At 41.3% G+C, this 20,402-nt stretch overlaps 2 protein-coding genes across 8 annotated transcripts in view; one reads left to right on the forward strand and one right to left on the reverse strand.

Annotated features, from left to right (window-relative positions):
* Nucleotides 1-18,030, reverse strand: part of ZNF346 (zinc finger protein 346) — a 31,728-nt gene extending 13,698 nt beyond the window's left edge. For 3 of the 6 annotated variants that reach the window (XR_569026.2, XM_008692333.2, XM_008692332.2), the window contains exons 1-4: nt 17,806-18,030; nt 6,146-6,249; nt 5,440-5,532; nt 3,623-3,767 (exon numbers count right to left, since the gene is read on the reverse strand). Coding sequence is in view for 5 of the 6 variants with exons in the window: in XM_008692333.2 (XP_008690555.1) it covers nt 3,623-3,767; nt 5,440-5,532; nt 6,146-6,249; nt 17,806-17,980 (517 nt within the window). In the remaining variant the exon portion in view is untranslated. Of the gene's footprint in view, nt 1-3,622; nt 3,768-5,439; nt 5,533-6,145; nt 6,250-14,021; nt 14,030-17,429; nt 17,497-17,805 lie in introns of all 6 variants that reach the window. The other 3 variants (XM_040630251.1, XM_040630250.1, XM_040630252.1) reach the window with 2 other exon arrangements.
* Nucleotides 18,031-18,076: 46 nt separating this feature from the next.
* The window catches only part of UIMC1 (ubiquitin interaction motif containing 1), a 132,086-nt gene continuing 129,760 nt past the window's right edge, over nt 18,077-20,402 (forward strand). Inside the window, exon 1 of one of the 2 annotated variants that reach the window (XM_040630253.1) lies at nt 18,077-18,212. In XM_040630253.1, coding sequence (XP_040486187.1) covers nt 18,164-18,212 — 49 coding nt within the window. In that variant the 5' untranslated portion in view covers nt 18,077-18,163. The remainder of the gene's footprint in view (nt 18,213-20,402) is intronic. The other variant, XM_040630255.1, reaches the window with a different exon arrangement.

Raw genomic sequence — 20,402 nt, forward strand, 5'->3', positions numbered from 1 at the left:
TCCTCTGGTCCTCAGAACTATCCATGAGATAGGTATCATTGTGCCACATTATAGAGAAAAACCAAGGGTCAGATGGGTAAAGCGACGTGTCCAAGATCATCCTGCTAGTGAGTGAACCTGCCTGTGTGACCCTAAAGACTATGCTGTCTTTGCTATGCCAGGCTGCCAAAATGTGGTAGGGTAACCTGAGGGCCACAGTTCATGCTTTCACCTTCAGAAAACATCCCTGGCTTTGGTCAATGAATTCAGTTAATTAGAATCTGTTATAGGTAGATGCACAAGGCCCTGTGGGTCAACAAAAGTCCCGATACCGATGGCAGGCCAGACTGCTGCTTTATGAAGTGGATGCCAAGACTCGCCAATGCGTCCATGTGTCTAGAATGCTGTCAACCTAGTAACCGCTGCTTTAAAAATGTGGTGTAGAACCCCCACCAATGGTGGAAGAGAAGTGGGGCTTAGCAGCACTCAGACAGATGGCTCAGATGCTTGTTCATCCCGGGACCACTTCAATGGGGGAAGTTTTTTTTTTTTAAAGATTTTATTTATTTATGTGACAGAGAGACAGCCAGCGAGAGAGGGAAATCAGCAGGGGAGAGGGAGAGGGAGAAGCAGGCTCCCAGCCGAGGAGCCTGATGTGGGACTTGATCCCGGAACGCCAGGATCATGCCTTGAGCCGAAGGCAGCTTAACGACTGCGACTGCGCTACCCAGGCGCCCCACAATGGGGGAAGTTTTGAGGATTTTTAGCAAGCCAGAGGAAACTCCTGGCTTTTCTCACAATGGTTTTCCAGCATAGGAATCTCAATTTTCCTGACCATGATTTTCCCTGTCCATTGTTTTATTAGCAAGTCACTTGAAAAGTAATGCGCATGTTGTAGAATAGTTAATATATGAGAAAATATTCTATATGTGGTGTTATGTTAAAAAAAAAGCAGGTTATACAGCAATCTGTTTCTTATGTCCTCAATTTTGTAAAATAAACAAATGAAAAAACATACTGGTGATGCATGGAAAAAAAGGCCAAAGGCATAGAGTAAAAGGGTGCTTTTCAGTATTTTCCAACTTTTCTACAATGAATGTAGATTTTTCACATCACAAAGGGGAGACGATAATGGTCGTTAAGACATAAAAAGGTTATTCTTTAAAAGATACTGAAGAGAAGCATCAGAGGTAAATGGTTAAGTAAAGTTGGAGGAACTGCTTCATGGACAGCCAAGAAATCACTATGGGGGTCTTCTCTCAGGAAACAGTTTGAAATATGGAAAGAGTTTTCTACAGGGATGTTTGCTGTACTATTACTTATAAATATCCAAAAAGGGGGAGGGGAAAATTCAACATTAGAGGAATGGTTAAATGTGGTATGATGGGCTATTATATAGTCATTAAAATGCTTATGAAAAAGTTTTTAGTAACATGGGGAAATACAAATGTTGTATTAAACAGAAAGTATATAAAGTACACACAATATGATCTTATCATTGTTAAAAGATATATGCAGAATCTTTATGTGTATACTAATATTTGGAAATGTCACCAATATATTAATAGTGTTTCTCTTTTTGGGGATATTTTACTTTCTTCTTTGTACTTTTTGCATTGTTTGTGCTAGAATTACTCCTACTGAGTATGCATAGTGAGTATCATTTTTATAAACACAATACGGTCATTTAAAGTATTCTGTTTATATGCACATATATATATGGATTTAATCTGGATATACATAAAACAACTATACACACAGATATACACACATGCACATAATAAAAGATTATAGGAGAAACAGTACTCCAAAATGTTAACAGTGGTTATCCCTGAATGGCAAAATTATAGGTACGTTTTCTTTTCATATAACTATATTTTCCATATTTTCTACAACATGCTTCTATTACTTTTACATTAGAAAAATGTTTAATTTCAGAAATAGAGTTCTACACTCACATAATAACATGGAAATGTGCTTAAACTACAAAATCCAGTGAAAAGTAAAATGGTACGTGGATACAAATGGTAGACGCACTTTGATTACGACGATATAAAAACTTATCTGTATGTGGCAAAGGCTGAAAATGAATATGGAAAATAACCTCTTTGTATGGAATCTTTGGGACCTGGCATATTCCAGGGAACTTTCCCATTTATGGAAAAGATCAATCCATATAAAGATAAATGACCTTATAAAATTCTGTTCTTAAGGTAGTTTCCCTAGGCCTGATGTTTTAAACCGACTTTTTTTTTAAGTTTATGCATTTTTTTTAGCAGTCTCTACACAAAATGTGGGGCTCGAACTCATGACCCCCAGATCAAGTCACATGCTGCACTGACTGAACCAGCCAGGTGCCCCCAACACCAGTTTTAAACAAAAGCAATTTGTACTAGCATAACTTAATGATGAACAAACCATAAGCAAGGCCAATGACATGCTCCAGGTGTTGGATGCTTGACCAAATACTACATTTCATAAGGGGATTCCACTCGCTGGCTACCTTGATGATGGTGATAATACTAACAGCAGCAGCTGTCATTTACTGAGCATCTATTATGTCCTAGGTTCCTTATATACTTTATTTCATCCTCACAACCCATAAACTAGATAGTATTATTAACATTTTATAGGTGAGGAAACTCAGGTACAAAGAAGTTAAGTCATACAGATGGTAAATAGCAGCACCAGGATTTAAGCCTGCATGTCTATGACCTCAAAGTCCATATTGTTGTTTCATAGCATGAATTAGATTTGGGTGTGTTAAGAGGGTATAATTATGAGTGATTTTTCACCTTATCTTCAAAGTCTTCCAAAACATTGTTGTCTTGTTTTCATAATACAGTATTATAAAAAAGAATAATAAGTATTATAAATAGTACAGTTAGTCTCCTTCTTGGTCCAAAATAAATAAAGAAGCAAAAATTACCAAGAAAAAAATGAAATAAAAATCAAAGAACTTTCATTCTTGACCAACTGTAGTTAGCACAGGTTAAAAATTCCAGAAAGTCAGGAGTTAATGAGATGAGAGTGAGGGTTGAGTACCATGGTGACAAGATAAAGGGGACTATTTCAGAAGTCACTGCACTGGGAATGAATTCATGGCAGTTGCAAACACGGCTTGCTGGGCAGTAGTGGCAGCACTAAAGTATCCCGCTTTGAAAAGCAAGTTCCTGTCTTGAGGAGAACAGGCAGCTTTGAGGATTAAAGTGAGCAGGGCATAACCTGAGCACACAAAAAAGACAAGGATTTAGCTTTCAACTTGGAACACATGGTAATAAGGGCAGGTGGAAGCTGGGCGGGAAAAATCTAAGTGGGAGAGGTAGGAGATAGAATGGTCTCATGGTATGGCCTGGAGGAATCTGGCACTCCCAATTATAATTATTTGTCAGGACAAAAGCTCAGGGCTAAAATGCTTCTACAGAGAAAAACTGATGTAACTAAAGAAAGGGAGGTTAGGTGAGCACAACTCGGAGGCTGCATTTCACTGAAGCTGGGTCTACTTTGATATTTTTAAGGACTCTCAAAAGTAGTTCAACCTCTCCAAGTCCGTGGCCCCAGTGAGTGTTTCTGGGAGCACCTGGCATTGGTGCCCTGAGGATGGGAGGGGTACCGATATAGCACTACTCAGGAAAACCAGTACCTTCCACCTTAGTGGATTGCTGCTTCAGCTTTAAGTTCTTTGCGTGGGTCTTCCCCAGGTAGTGCGACTGGGCCACGACAGGGGAGGAAAAGGTCATGTTACAGATGGGGCAGCACTGGTTCTTGTCTTTGCTTCTGCTGCTCTTCTGGTTGGGAGAAAGAACACAGGTCTGATCACGCCACTGCCCAGCCAGAAAATCTTCAATGGTTCCCCACTGCCCATAGAAGAATGGGCATTTCAGGCCCCCTTCATACACTAACCCCAACCTACCTTTCTGGATCTTTCTCCAGGTACTTCATTGCAGGCTCTACTAACCATTCCCCACTTTATTCTCTGTTGCTTCTTTGCTTTGCTTGGGCTATTCCTGCTACCTAGAATGATCTTCCTTTTTTCCTGCCTGGCATGTATCTGCTTAGCCTTCAAGGCCCATATACATATATATCACTTCTGGGAGACTATTACTCAAAAAAAATCATTCAGTACACAATTATCGAGCTGTTCTGTATGGGTATAGAAAGTTAATCTTGTTCCATCTTTGCATGCCCAGAGTACATTAAACAGACCTCTATCATACCACTTGTCATTCAAACTGACAGTGTCACAGCTTAGGAGACTTTGGGCATGGGCCATTGGACTCATCTTTGTTTCCTATCCTTAGCACTCTGCTGGAATCTGGCACATAGCAGATATTCAGGGTTTGCTGAAGAAGCAGATATTTGGGTTTTATCTGTTGATTGTGATTAGGCCAGAAAACCATGTATTTCAAGCCTATGTTAAGCACTCCCAGTCCCTCTCTGAGGTCTGATCTGTGAATAAAGTATTCATTCCAAGAGCAGTTTACAATTTTGGCACTACTGACATTTTGGACTAGATAATTATTTGTTGTAGAGAAAGGGGAATGTCAGTAACTTCATTTGAACTACTGAGGTTGAAGTAATCCAGATACAAAGAGGTGAAGTAACTTGTCTGGAGTCATCGAGTTGGTCTTGTCTTTCTGAATTCTAAATCATAAGCAGAAGGGCAACTAGGGGATGGGTCCAGCGCGTTGGAGAAGGGATGAGTAAGGCCCTTCCAAACCTGCGGCCACCATAATAGGAGGCAATCTGTAAATTTTCATTCACTGAGCATCCACTAGGAATTGGAATTTTACCTCATAATACCCTTAAAAGGTATGAATTATTATCTCCATTTTATGGGTAAAGTACAGAGACGTAAGTGATTTGCCCAAAGTCACCAAACCAGTAAGTTGCAGAGCTGGTATCGGGCCCTTTTTGGTGGGCTTCTCATCCCATGACATTTGAACAACCCCCCATGGAACAAAAATAATGCCTCCCGTGAGCAGGCATTTGGAAAGGTGTTTCTTCCACTTGTTTATTCAAAACATTCAAGTGCTGAACTAAGCTCTTTCCCTCCCATTTCAAGAAAGCAAGCAGCCTGGTTTCCTTCCCCTTTTTCTCCTTGAGTAGTGAATAAGCAGCTTCTTGTCCTGCTCCAATAAACCACTGGGTGGTAATGCATAACAATGGCTCCATTTACTGAGCCCTACTATGTGCCAGGCTCTGTGTTTGGTGCTTTTTATAAACCTTCCCTCATTTTAGTTTGGTAAAATCTTAAAAGACAGTTGATATTAGCATTCTCATTTTTAGGGAGGAAGAAATCAAGGCTCAGAGAAGGGACAAGACTTGTCCAAGTCACACAACATGGCCAGGATTTGAAGTCAATTCAGTCGGACTCAAAGCCCACCTTTTTTCCACCACACCAACCTGCCTGTTGGCTTCATCAGGAAGCGAGCAGTCTCAACATGGCAGCTGGATTACCTGATCTGAGTCTAGCTTCTTCGTTTCCCCTTTTAATGTCTCCATTCCATGGATTGCTAGGTATCTCTTCACTTTGTTGGCATGTTTTTTGCTCTGCAAGAACCCAGGAAAAAGATCAAAAATAGCCAAATGCCATTTCATATCTAAGGCACTCAAAAATACTAGAATTTCATCTGATCCATCCTCACAAAAACTTTTGAGGAGGAGAAGGTGGGGGAAGAAACCTAGTTTATTGAGCTACTACTCTGTTCAAGGCACTTTACATGCTATCAAATCTAACCTTTACAGCAATCTATGAGAAAATTACCATCATCTCTATCTTAACAGATAAGGAAACTAAGGCTGAAGATGGTGAGGTTTCTAGCCCCAGATGAGCAGCAGAGTTGTGATTCTAACTCAGGTCTATTTAAAACCAAAGTGCATACTTTCTACTATACCATACTGAAAGGGAAGATGTAAGTATGATGATCCTGATTTGGATGGGAGAAATGAGACACAGAAAAATTAAGTCAACCCTCAAGTCACAGTCAACACGCATGGTGGCAGTGTCTGGGTGGCTAAGAAAGAATTACATACACTTCATTGCGCAAGCCAGGGAGAAGTGAGGGCTTGGCACTGAGTGTGGAAAGTAAAGTATTTATTTTTTTTTCTTTTCTTTTTTTTTTTTTTTGGGAAGTAGAGTATTTCTAAAGGTACAATGGCATACCTGGTAGTGTGCCAGCTTCTGGGACTCAGAAATGAGCAAGGCGCAGCAAACCTTACACTGGGTATTGGTAAAGAGACACTGGTTCTTCTGGATCATGTGTTCCACTACAGAGAGGAAAATAAAAAAATCTTTGAGTTAAAAACCTACCTCAACAGCATTGTCTTTGAACCCTGTCTCAAATGTAGGCACTGAGTAATGGAATGTCATACGATTATATCTCGGCACACCTTAGTCATTCTTTCCCTATGATTTCATGACTCATGCTATGTTTTCTTTTCTTTTCTTTTTTTTTTTTTAAGATTTTATTTATTTATTTGACAGAGAGAGAGAGACAGCCAGCGAGAGAGGGAACACAGGCAGGGGGAGTGGGAGAGGAAGAAGCAGGCTCCCATAGGAGGAGCCTGATGTGGGGCTCGATCCCAGGACTCTGGGATCACACCCTGAGCCGAAGACAGATGCTTAACAACTGAGTCACCCAGGCACCCCCATGCTATGTTTTCATATCACCTATACAATTACTTTACAATTCTGTATAAGCCAATTTTCTTTACTGAGTAAAATTTTTTTTTGAGTTATAATTGATTTACAACATTGTAGCAGTTTCAGTGTACAATATAATGATTTGATATTTGTATATATTGCAAAATGGTCATCATGATAAATCTAGTTAACATCTGTCACCATATATAGTTACAAATCTTTTTCTGGTGATGAAAACTTTCCAGATTTACTCTCTTAGCAACTTTCAAATATACAATACAGCATTATTAACTACAATCACCATGCTATAAATTCTTTTAAAAAGAAATCTTTAGATCATAAACTTAAATAGCTACCAATAAAAATGAAATAATTCTAGACGGGCACTGGTACCAGAGGCTTGGAGCTCTCCTTAACAAAGAATAAGAGAGCAGCAGCTGTGAAGAAAGGTGTTAAGACATGACAGCACCCAACTGAGACTTCTGCCCAGATAGAATCAGAAAGATTGAAAGACTTGAAAAGAGAATTATTTTATCACTCATTTAAAAAAAACTGTAATAAATTCTGTATCTGTTTTATTATTTGTGAACATTTTCTGTGGAATTAAAAATAAAGCAACTCCCACATTTATTCCACTAAAAGATCAATAGCATTTTCTGATTTTATTATTTATTTATTTTAAAAAAGATTTTATTTTTATGTAATCTCTACACCCACTGCGGGGCTCAAACTCACAACCCTGAGATCAAGAGTTGCATGCTCTACTGACTGAGCCAGCTAGGCACCCCGCATTTTCTGATGTTAAAAATTTACATTGGTATAACTGTACACACCGTTTTGGTTAGAAAATTGTACTGGGGTTTAGTTATTAAGACTAGAACATTCTTTTTGTATGCAAAGAACATGAGTTTTTTTATTAAGGAAACATTAAAAATTGGTTTCTTTGGAATAAATCAGAAGATTTGAAAAGCAATTTTGGAGGATAAGTATCAATTAGAAGGTGCTGCTGGATATTTTACCTTCATGAGAAAAGGTAAATTAATCCTGTTATTATACAGTAAACACAAACTATTATCTAATATCAATTAAACGTGTGTGGTACAAATTGTGGTTAGGAACTTGGGCCTCCCAGGCATGCTGACTTAGGTTCAAATCCTGCTGCTGTTTCTGTGACCGTGTGATTTTATAGAAATTACTTAATGTCGGGGTGCCTGGGTGGCTCAGTTGGTTGAGTGTCTGGTTTCGGCCCAGGTTATGATCCTGGCATCCTGGGATGGAGCCTCAAGTCAGGCTCCTTGCTTAGCAGGGAGCTTACTTCTCTCTCTCACTCTGCCTCTCTCCCTGCTCTTTTTCTCTCGGGCACTCTCTCTCTAATAAATTAAGAAAATCTTAAAAAGAAAAAAAGAAATTACTTAATTTCCATCCTTTGATTTTCCTCTGTTTACAATGGGAGTACAGAAGTCCTCCCCTAACTGGCAGTTTCACTTTCTGTGATTTCAGTTACCCAGGGTCAAGCACAGTCTGGAGGCAGTTGATCTTCCCTCTCACATATCTTCAGAAGGTCAATAGTAGCCTAATGCTATGTCACAATGCCTACATCATTCGCTTCACTTGATCTCATCATGTAGGCATTTTATCATTTCACATCACCACAAGGGTGAGTACAGCACAGTAAGCTATTTTGAGAAAGAGATACCACGTTCACATAACTTTTACTACAGTATATTGTTATAATTGTTCTGTTTTATTAATAGTTATTATTGTTAATCTCTTACTGTGCTTAATTTCTAAACAAAACTTTATCATAGGTATGTATGTAAAGGAAGAAATATAGTATATATAGGGTTCGGTACCATCTGTTTTAGGCATTCAGTAGGGATCTTAGAATATATTCCCCATGAATAAGGGGGATTACGTACTGGTAACATGTATCTCATAGAATGTATTATTCTTATGGTTTTCCATGCAAAGCACCTAGTGCAATGTCCGGCTTAGTACATGCTCCTTGTAAATGGTGAATGTTATATGTCAAATTCTTTTTTGGGTCCTGTATTTCTGAGAAAATTAATTACTTTCTAGATTGTACCTGTGGGGGGGAATATATATATATATATATATACACACACACACACACACATATATATGTATATATATATATACATATATATACACACACATATATACATATATATACACATATATATATATATATTTTTTAAAGATTTTAAGTAATCTCTACGTCCAGTGGGATTTGAATTCACAACCCCAAGATCAAGAGTCACATGCTCCATGGACTAAGTCAGCCAGGTGCCCTAAGATATATATATATATATATTTTTTTTAAAGATTTTATTTATTTGTTTGACAGAGAGAGACACAGCCAGCAAGAGAGGGAACACGAGCAGGGGGAGTGGGAGAGGAAGAAGCAGGCTCCCAGTGGAACAGGGAGCCTGATGCGGGGCTCGATCCCAGGACTCTGGGATCAGGCCCTGGGCCGAAGGCAGACATTTAACGATTGACGTAGACGCTTAATGACTGTGCCACCCAGGTGCCCTGCCCTAAGATATTTCTTATTCTAGAAGTTGATAAGCGTTAAAATTTTTCTCACTGTTCTTGATCTTTGAAACACTCAATTCATTTAACATATTACACAATTCTACACTGTAGGAAACCATGACATTAACTGTTCTTAATTGTTGGGCCTGAGGAACTAAGCCTTACCTTTGGGAAGGAAGTAAAATTTCATACAAGGCATGAGTTCTATCATGACACCAGTAATCTGAGGCAGAGGCAGAGTTCAGAAAACTGTTAAGGAATAGCAAACTCACGTTTTTTTATCTTCTACTCTGGACCAAAATGTGGTCAAGATGCCCTGGAGGGAGGTTCTTGGTAGGAAACTTTTTTTTTTTTCTTTTAAGATTTATTTATTTGAGAGGGAGGGGCAGAGGGAGAGAATCTTTAAGCAGACTCCCTGCTGAGCAGGGAGCCTGATGTGGGGCTTGATCCCATGACCCATGAGATCATCACCTGAGCTGAAACCAAGAGTCTGATGCTTAACCAACTGAGCCACCCATGTGTCCCTCTTAGTAGGAAACTTTTGAGGTGACTTTCCCTACTCTGCAAGGTCTAAAGCTTATCTATGCCAGCCCTTTTGGGCAGAAAGGCTGCTGTCTGGCTGTATTTCTGCCCTTAGAGTCTCTGTTTATTTCCCCATTTTTCTCTTATGGTGCTTGGTAAATTTTTGTGAAAGACCTTCCTAGCCTCAGCTGAGTTCAGAGAAACAAAGGGAAGTGGGTCTGTGAACACATCTGGGCCACAGCTTTTATTTTAACCGACTGAGCCACCCAGGTGCCCTCAGAGCTTTTATTTTAAAGGGAGGATGAGAGGCTCCTCAGAATGCAAAGCCCATAAGGGGGAGATGGTACCCAGGAGTCAGAGTCCAGTCATTCTCTCCTGACCTGGAGATGCTGGATTTTTTTCTTTTTAATTATAGAAGATGAGGTTCTTTCTCAAAGATATTCAGAATCTGACTCTCAAAGGCTAAACAGGGCAGGAACCATGTATGACTTTGTATCCCGCTATCTAGTACAATACCTGACCCATAGCAGGGCCTTGGTGAGTAACTGCTGAATGAATGAAATGCACCTCTCTGACCTTAGAGAGTATATCCACACAGTCCACAAATATATATTTGGAATGCTTTCTGTGTGCCAGCAGTGGGGCCATATCAACAAGTAAGACAGAATACAAAGTAAACAAAAAGCAAAACAGTGACAGAGAGGGAGAAATGCTATGAAAACAAAGTAAGTGGCTCTCACTGTCAGATAAGTAAATTAATAATCTTTAAAAAAGGGGGGGGCGCCTGGTTGGCTCAGGCGGTTAAGCATATGCCTTGGGCTCAGGTCATGATCTCAGGGTCCTGGGATGGAGCACCATTGGGCTCCCTGCTCAGCGGGGAGCCTGCTTCTCCCTCTCCCTCTGCCTGCTGCTCTACTTGTGCTCTCTCTCCGTCAAATAAATAAATAAAAAATCTTTAAACAACAACAACAACAACAAAGTAAGTGGTAGAGAACGGGGGAGGGGGGGTAATATAGTCAGTGAAGACCATCTTACGAGGAATTAGCCATAAGGAGGTCTGGGGGAAATAGTGTTCCAGCCTGAGACAGTGCCCGGTCTCTGAGGCAGGGATGAGTTTGGCATATTGAAGGAGTGGAGAGGAGGTCAGTGTGGCTAGAGCATGGTGAATGAGACAAAAGTGGTAGGAAACAAAGTTGGAGAAGCAGTGTAAGGCCTACCAGATCATGTTGAACAAATATAAGGCCTCAAAAGCCACAATTTGAACTATGCATTTTGTTTTTAGTGCCATGAGAGGCAACAAGATCTGGCTTATGTTTCAAAAAGATTACTTTGATGATTGTGTCAGCAGACCGTATGGGGATGCCAATGGAAGCTGGCAACTGAGACAGAGAAAAGTGTATGGATTTGGAATTACATTCTAGAAGTAGATCTGATATGTAATTTCTCAGATTGGATGTGAGGGAGTGAAGGAAGGAGTCAAGGATACCTCTGAGGTTTTGAGCTTGAGCAACTGAACAGATGAGACGAAAACTGGAGGATGATAGCCTTGTAGGAGAATTTTTTTTTTTTTAAAGATTTTATTTATTCCTTTGACAGAGAGAGACAGGCAGTGAGAGAGGGAACACAAGAAGGGGGAATGGGAGAGGAAGAAGCAGGCTCCCAGCAGAAGAGCCTGACATGGGGCTCGATCCCAGAACGCCAGGATCACGCCCTGAGCCAAAGGCAGATGTTTAACGACTGAGCCACCCAGACGCCCCTGTAGGAGAATTTAAGACTTTTCTTTGGCTATGTTAAACACGAGTGGTCTATCAGATATTTGGGCAGAGATATCAAGTAGTCAGTTGGAGATTCACATCTGGAGCTCAAGGGAGAGGTCGGAGCTGGAGATTACAAATTGAGAATCATTAAGTATATCAATCATACTTTAGGCTATGGACTGGAAGAGAATGCCTAGTGTAGATGGAAAAGGAAAGAGGTCCTGGGACTGAGTCTTGGAGCCCTCCAAGCCCTGAGATAGAACTGTCCAGTCAAGCCCTTCTTAAATTCCTGACCCACAAGAACCATGAGAGGTTTACAAGGTTGGAGGAAGCTAAGGTCCACACTGGGAAAAAGAACTTACACAAATTATAAGAATTCTGAGAACGTGGCCTGAATGTGTGTCTCTATTGTCTTGATATGCACATACAACTTTTTTCATTTATTTATTTTTTAAAAAGATTTTATTTATTTGTCAGAGAGAGAGAGAAAGTGAGCACAAGTAGGGGGAGTGGCAGGCAGAGGGAGAAGCAGGCTCCCCGCTGAGCAAGGAGCCCGATGGGGGACTCGATCCCAGAACTCTGGGATCGCGACCTGCCGAAGGCGGATGCTTAACTGACTGAGCCACCCAGGCATTCCTCCACATACAACTTTAATCCAACTACCAACTACCTCCCCAGAACGGGACAGGTTTGATATAAGAAATTAGATGCTTAGAAAACCATTGGAAAGGCGGAAGGTACTTGGTTGGGCCTTCATAAATGTCTCTAGGAACAATATATGACTGTTGCAACAGAAGAGCTATAACTAGAGGCCTCCACTGCAACCCTATTGAAAGTAAGAAGCTTCCATTGTCAATGAACCCACATCTCAGCCTATGAAGCTTGATAATGGATGCTGAACACTGATGTAGGATGATCTCATAGTTCTACTTTTCTTGATAGTGACAATAGCCAAAAGTGATAGGAATATGATCTTCACGCATTTCTGTCTTCCAAATCTATGATAAGACATGATTGGGATGCCTGGGTGGCTCAGTTGGTTAAGCGTCTGCCTTCGGCTCAGGTCATGATCCCAGGGTCCTGGGATTGAGTCCTACATTGGGCTCCTTGCTCAGCGGAAGCCTGCTTCTCCTTCTGCCTGCCACTCCCCCTGCTTGTGTTCTCTGACAAATAAATAAAAATCTTAAAAAAAAAAAAAGACATGTTTGGCAGGATTGGATTCATATCCATATTGTAGCCAACGAGAAGATGTATAGGGCAGAGACTGAGAGATCTAGCACAGGGCTGATTTTCACAGGGTCAGTGAAGTATGGACAGAGAGAGCTAGTGTAGAAAAGCAAGATAATTCATAAACTTAAGGAATGTAGGAGTAGTAGTATTTGGGAGACAAAATGATCATGACACCTCAATTCAAGTTACAGCTGTCTTTGGGTGACTTAAATGTGCCTTAAGTAGCCTTAGGATACTAAGGGCCAGAATAGCTGGTCACTGCATGACTAAACCACTTTCTATATTTCAATTAATGGTGAACACTGCTAATCTATAATGACTTGCTATTCCTTGAGCCCATATGTGGCCTTAGAATCTTCAACTCAGCTCCACAGAAGTTCAAAAATTGTCTGAAGATGGTCCTCAGAGAGAGATGTAACCTATTTAGTAATCTGCTTATTGTGGCTTATTGGGAGGTAGTGGATTTTTAGGTACAGTTATAGTTAGAAAGCAGCATACAACAAAAGATCCCAGTAAAAGCAAGCTGGTTATAATCCACTAGTGGGTCAGATTTGTTAGGAAGGGTAGTCTAATGGGCAGGGTGGTCTACAAGAATGAATTGGACAGCCCCATTAAGATTAGTTAGCCTCAGGACTTCTATCTACTGTAAATCCATATTGTTGATGGTCTGAAAAAACTCAAATTTTAGAAAAAATGCATGAAGAAAGCAAATGTAATGGTATTGATGATGTGATGTTAAAATTTTTTCTACTCAGAACATGTATAAAACAGAGTTGAAGGGCGCCTGAGTGGCTCAGTAGGTTAAGCATCTGACTCCTGATTTCAGCTCTGGTTGTGATCTCAGGGTCATGGGATTGAGCCCTGCATCGGGCTCCATGCATGGAACCTGCTTGAGTTTCTTTCTCTACCTCTCCCACTCTGCTTCCTGCTCTCTCTCTCAAAAACAAACAAACCAAAAAACAACAAAAAATAAAACAAACAAAACAAAAAAGCAGAGTTGAGCTGAAAGTATAATAAATGAAATGAAAAATTCACGAGAGAAAATCAACATCAGTTTCAAAGTAGCAGAAGAAAGAATCAGTGAACTTGTAGATAGATCAATAGAAATATTTGGTCTGAAGAAAAGAGGGAAAAAAATTGAAGAATAATGAATAGAGCCTCAGAGACTTGTGGGATACAGAAAACATACCAAACAAATATATATGGGGACTCTCAGGGGAGAAAGGAGTAGGAAAAAAATATTTGAAGAAACAACGTCTGAAAACTCCCCATATTTGATTAAAGAAAAACATTAATCCATACAGCCAAAAATCTCAAGTCTCTCAGAGTACCTGGATGGCTCAGGTGGCTAAGCATCTGCCTTTGGCTCAGGTCATGATCCCAGGTTTGTGGGAACGAGCCCCACATCAGGCTCCCTTCTCAGCGGGAAGCCTGCTTCTCCCTCTCCCTCTGCCTGTCGCTCCCCCTGCTTGTGCACTCTGTCAAATTAATAAATAAGATCTTAAAAAAAAAAAAAAGGTCTCAAGTCTCTCAAAAATAGGAATACCAAGAGATCTGTACCCAGATCCATCATAGTCAAACTATTAAAAGATAAGGACGGGGCACATGGGTAGCTCAGTCAGTTAAGTGTTTGACTTTTGGTTTTGGCTCAGGTCTTGATCTCATGGGTCATGAGATCAAGCCCCCTGTTGGGCTCTGCACTCTGCAGGGAGTCTGCTTGAGAATTCTCTCCCTCTGCCCCTCCACCTGCTTGTGCTCTCTCTCTCTCTCTAAAATAAATACTTTTTTTTTTTAAAAGAAAGATAACGACAGAAACTCTTTTAAAGTAGCAAGAGAAAAATGACTCATCATGTATAGTGGAATAATTTGATTAATTACTTAACTTCTCATCTGCAACAATGAAAGCCAGAGGGCAGTGGAAGAACAGTAGTGAGAAGATCAAAACTGTCAACCAATAACTTCATGTCCAGCAAAACTATCCTTCAAACATTATGCTAAGAGATAAAAGCCAGTCACAAAAAGCCACATATTATACAATTCAGTTTATACGAAACATCCAGAATAGGCAAATATATAGAAACAGAAAGGGAATGAGTAGTTGCCAGAGGTAACTGCTAGAGGGTATAGGGTTTCTTTCTGGGGTGATGAAAATGTTCTGGAATTAGACAGTGGTGATGGTTGCACAATTCTCTGAATATACTAAAAACCACTGAATTGTATGTTTTACAAAGGTGAATTTAATGGTATATGAATTATGTATCAATAAAGACGTTATATTAAAAAACTATTCTTTAAGACTGGAAGCAAAATAAAGACATTCCCAGATAAAGACTCAGAGAATTAACTGCTAGCAGGTTTGCTTTGCAAGAAATACTAACAGCAGCCCTTCTGGCCAAAAGGAAGTGGTAGTAAATGGTAACTTGAATCCGGAGGAAGAAAAAAAGAACACCAGAAATGGTAAATATGTGGGTTAATATAAAAGACATGATAAACATTTTTCCCCCTAATTTCTTCTCTTAACTTCTTTAAAAGACATATTGTATAGGGTGCCTGGGTGGTGCACTGAGTTGGGTGCCTGACTCTTGGTTTCAGCTTAGGTTGTGATCTCCAGCTTGTGAGATGTCGAGCCCTGCATCTGGCTCCACACTCAGCAGCGGAGTCTGCTTGAGATTCTCTCTTCCTCTCCCTCTGCCCCTCCCCACTGCGCGCCCTCTCTCTAAAATAAATAAATCTTAAAAAAAACCCATATTGTATAAATCAATAATTATGACATCGAATAATTAGGTTTATAACATATATCAATGTAATATACATGACAATAATAGTACAAAGGAGGGGGAGGAATGGAGCACTATTAGAGGAATGTTTTTATAATTTACTAGAATTAAGTTAGTAGTATTAATTTGAAGTACACTGTGATGAGTAAAGATGCATCCTGTAGTCCTTGGGCACTAAGAAAATAAAAAAAGAAGTATAAAAAAATATTAACAAAGAAACTAAAATGGTCCACTAAAAATACTTCACACAAAAGAAGTCAGTAAAGGAGAAAGGAAAGAACAAAATGTAAGGAAATAAACAGCAACATGGAAAATGTAAATCTAGCCATATCAATAATGAAATTAAATGTGAATAGTCCAAACAGCCCACTCAAAAGGTAGAGACTGTCAAAGGATAAAAAAGCAAGATCGATACAATGGGATTCTATTTAGCAACAAAAAGTAATGCAGTACTAAAACACAGCACAACTTGGCTGAACCTCAAAAACATGCTGAGAGAAGCCAAATGGAAAAGACTACATATTGTATGGTTTTGCTTATATGAAATGTTCAGAAAAGGTAAATTTATAGAGGACAGTGGTTGCCTAGGGCAGGAGGTGAGAGTGGAGATTTAATGTAAACAGGCACAAAGGTATTAACTGGAGTGATGGAAATATTCTAAAACACAACTCTGTACTTTTACTAAAAAATCATTATACTGTACAGTTACTGTGGGTGAATTTTACGGCATATAAATTTTAACTCAATAAAAGTGCTAAGAGAAAAACAAAACAAAACAAAAACCAAGGAGAGTAGAACTTGGTGTTACAGGTATCTACCTAGACCTCATATAAATATTGGAAAGTGAGGAAAGTAGGAAAATCAACTGAGTCCTAACTGACACTGTATATTCACACACACATAAGCAATTCATTTTTTTAGAGCACAGCTGCTGTGTTCTCTGCTTCAAGGTCCTTCCCTGTCCCTGGAGGACAAAGGTCACTCCTTCTCTGTGCACAACCAACTCTTACACATTCCTCTTCACTGCCCCCGTTACATTATACTGAAACTGTTTCGGTGTCTGCTTCCTGGACTAGACGGTAAACCCCAACAGGGCAAGGACAGTATCTTCCTCGTCTCTGTAGCTCTGATGCCCAGCCAGTCCTGGGAACTGAGCAGGTATCAATGAATGTTTGTTAAATTAGTGAAAGGAAAATTGGGATGTGTTTGGGGGGGGGGGTGTTGTACCAAACAAGTTTTAAATTATGAGGCAGACAAAGAGCCCATATTAACTAAACTAGTTTTAAAACTGGAGAAGTACACACAAGGGTATAGGTCTATGTACCACCCCAAATTTAAACATGTCTTCCTTGGATATGGTCAAAATTCCATTTTATCCCAGGGCAATCAATTCACAAGCAACCTATTAAATTTTCCAAGATTAGTCTGCTTACCAAGCAAACAAACCATCTGATTTTATTACAGATTACTTGACAGGATTAGCACAGAAGGCCAGACAGTTCTTGTACTTCTGGGTTAGAATTAAGCAGCTAGCTCTGCTAAGGACTACGAAGAGAGGGTCACACAACCAGGTCAGGGCAGCTCTTTCCATTCTCCTCCATCTCCATCTTACCCAGTGCCAGGTCAAACGCAGAGCAAGCTGGGAAGCTTCAGCCCAGAGGCGGCTCCCAGTGTATCCTGTTCTCCACAGCTTCGGTACAAGCATGGGATACAAAGAAACTGGAGCCAGTTTCTCAGGCTCCTGGGCCCCATCTCATAAAAGGGACCAAGTAGGAGAGACCAGACACCTACAAACAGGGGTAAACCAGGTTGAAAACACCGAGGCCAGAAGGAACAGGGCGTAAGAAGGCCTTCTGAAGTCCTTGGCAGTGTGGGACACGAGAGAAAGGAGGCAAGCGACATCAGGGGTGGGGGAACCTGGAGACTGGGACGACCAAGAGTCAGGGAGAAATGGTGAGGGGCCAGGTTCTGTGGGTCTCCGAGAAGGCACGGATAGGAAATACAGTCCTCGAGTTTAGGAAGAGCTGCGCTCTGGTGGGTGAGAACGGAAGGGGGAAAAACCCCCGCGGCCTAAGTATGAGCAGGACCATTTGAGCGCGGAGACTTCATTCATGTGCTGCTGCAGCCTCAATTTTCGAAGGAGCTGGCCCACGGTACCCGGCCCGGCTGGGGTGCACGAGTCAAGAAGTCCCGGGGCGCGTCACGCAAGGGGGCGGGCCGGGCGCCAGGGGGTGTGACCGGAGACCCGGGGGCTGGTCCGCGTTCCCGCCCCGCGCTTCCGCCAGTCCCTGTGAAACGAGCCGGCGGGTGAGGCTGCCTCTGAGGTCCCCGGACTCACCTTCCTCCCTCCCCACTGGTTGGGCCCCGGACACTGCTTCCCACAGGCGGCGCGCCCTCTCGCGGTCGAAGCGCAGCCCGTCCGGTTCCCGTCCTTCTCGTTCCTCGGAGCTGTTGTATGGCCGGGCTCCTCCACTATCCGCGGCCTCCACGGTGCCCAACGCGGGATACTCCATCTTTCCTGCAATCCCTAACCGGCAGATAGCCCCTCATAAAGCTTGGTCTCGCGAGATGTGGGTGGGAGGGTGACTTTGCCAGGCCAACAAATCTCGCGAGGTTTGGGCGCTGCAGCCCGCGTTGCGGTGCGGGCCCAGGCGCTTCTTTTTGATCGCTGCTGGGGGACCTCGGAGTTAAGTGCTATGGAGTTGAATCAGTCGCTGGTTTTACAGCAGCCTCCCTCCGGGACAGGTTTGTGCAGTCCTTGGCTAAAGGGTCTCACCTTGCTCACCGTCAGCCTTTGACACTTCTCATTTTGTTCTCTTGAAGGCCCTGTTATGTGGGAATATTCTCTACGTTGTACTGTTAGGGATATTGAGGCCCAGAACCTAGAAATAGTTTACTCAACAGTTTGCTACCAGGATGTGGTAGAGCCAGGACTCCATCTCCGTGATTCGGTTACTGGTTACTGCTGATAATAGATACATTTGAGTTTCAAGTTCTAACTCCCAGCCCAGACCTCCCCCTTAAACTCTCCAATGTAACGGTCAGGTCTGAAATTTTATCTTCCATCCCCACAGCTTCTCCCCCAGTCTTTCCGAGCCACTATCTCTTGGCAAGGTTATTATGGCGTCTTCACTAGTCCTTTCCCTTGCCCTTCAGGTATTCTCAGCACAGCAGCCCCAGCAATCTTATAACAAGCCATACCATGGTACCCTGATGCTCCTACTCTCCAGCAGTTTCCCATCTCACTCTTGGTAAAAGCCAAAGTCCTTAGTTTTGGCCAAAGGGACTCATACAGTCTGACTTGCCTTAAGCTCCGTGATCTCATCTCCTATTGTGTCAGCCTCCAACACCTTCATTACTGTCCCAGTTACCCTGACGTCCTGGAATGCATTTACCCCGTATATCCTTATTTCCTTCTCTGGCTACCCTATCTAAAATTTAACGACTCCACACACATTTCATTTCCTCCTTTCCTGCTTTATTATTACTTTTCCTCCTTAACACTTAACGTCAGATACAGTATGTTTTTACTTTTTACCTTGTTTTTTGTGTGTTTTCCCACTAGTAGGCATGCCCCAAGAAAGCAGAGATTTTTGTCTGTTTTGTTCTCAGTTGAATCCCCAGCACCTTGAAATAGAGCCTGGGCTCTCCTAGGTACATAAAAAATATTTGTTGAATGAATGAAACTTTTGATATAATTACTTTATTTCAACTTCATTTATTCAAATGCTTATTGAGAGTTTACTATGAGTTAGATATTATTTTGGGCATTGGAATACCGTTGTGAACGAGAGAGACAGGGCAGCTCTAGTATAGTGTTTTTTATTCTAGTGGAAGAGAGTGTAATAACAAGTCAACAGATAGTGATAAGAGCTAAGGAGAAAATGAAACAGGAATACGTATTGGGTGAATGATGTGGAAGGAATATTAGTCAGGGTGGTCAGAGAAAGCCTCTCAAGAAATGACATTTTACCTAAGACCTGATTGATGAGAAGTGGAAGACCATGCAAAGAGCTGGGGAAGAATGTTCCAGGAAGAGGGAACAGCAGGTCCAAAGTCCCTGCGGCAGGCGTGAACTTGCTCTGTTGAAGAACAGGAAAAAGGACAGTATGGTTGGAGCCCAGTGTACTAGGGGGAAGTGATATCAGAGGAGGCAAAAGAGAGATAGAGACAGAGATGTTTCTTGCCTGAGATGACACAGCTCACTGGTGGGATTTACTTTATACTCTAAATATTTTGCATCATCTCTGTGTCAGGCCTGACTCATAAATAGATGATTGATGTTTGTGCAGTGTTTTATAGTTTACGAAGCACCTTTAACATACATTATAACATTTAATCCTTAAGGTGGTTCTATGAAGGATTCTTTCTTATTTGACAATAAAGAAACAGACTGGGAGAGGTGAATCTGTGAGAGGATCACCCAGCTAGTTAAAGTCAGAGCCCATGCTTGAACACCAGACCTCAGACTGCAAATCCATGTCCTCTTGCTAATACCAGATGACCAGCCTAAAAACCAATACTTATTTATCTTAAATAAAGTTTCTAGTTGCCCAGATTTCCATAGCATGAGTTATTCAGCTAGAAATTCAAAGGTATAGAGGACATTTTTGTCAAAGTCCCAGAATTCAAGCATATATATTTGACACAATGGAGCAAAAAACAGTCCCCCTCTCCTCGCTCCCAATCTGATTAGATGCTCAAAACAATTTAGATTACTCTCCAGTGAATGCTATCATGAGATTTTCTACTTCTCAGCTCTGTGAACACATCTCTTGTTGTTAGAAGTGACCATAAATTAGGTTTTACTAACAGGAGGTGTACAAGCATTATTTGACTCAGAATCTGAGATTGGTCCAAAACAGCAGGGTTTGCTCTTGAGGAAAACTGACAAAGCTATGTTGGCAGGAGAGGTGGGGAGGGATGATGACCACA

The sequence above is a fragment of the Ursus maritimus genome, unplaced genomic scaffold (genome assembly GCF_017311325.1).
Source record: "Ursus maritimus isolate PB19 unplaced genomic scaffold, ASM1731132v1 scaffold_15, whole genome shotgun sequence".
Lineage (NCBI taxonomy): Eukaryota > Metazoa > Chordata > Mammalia > Carnivora > Ursidae > Ursus > Ursus maritimus.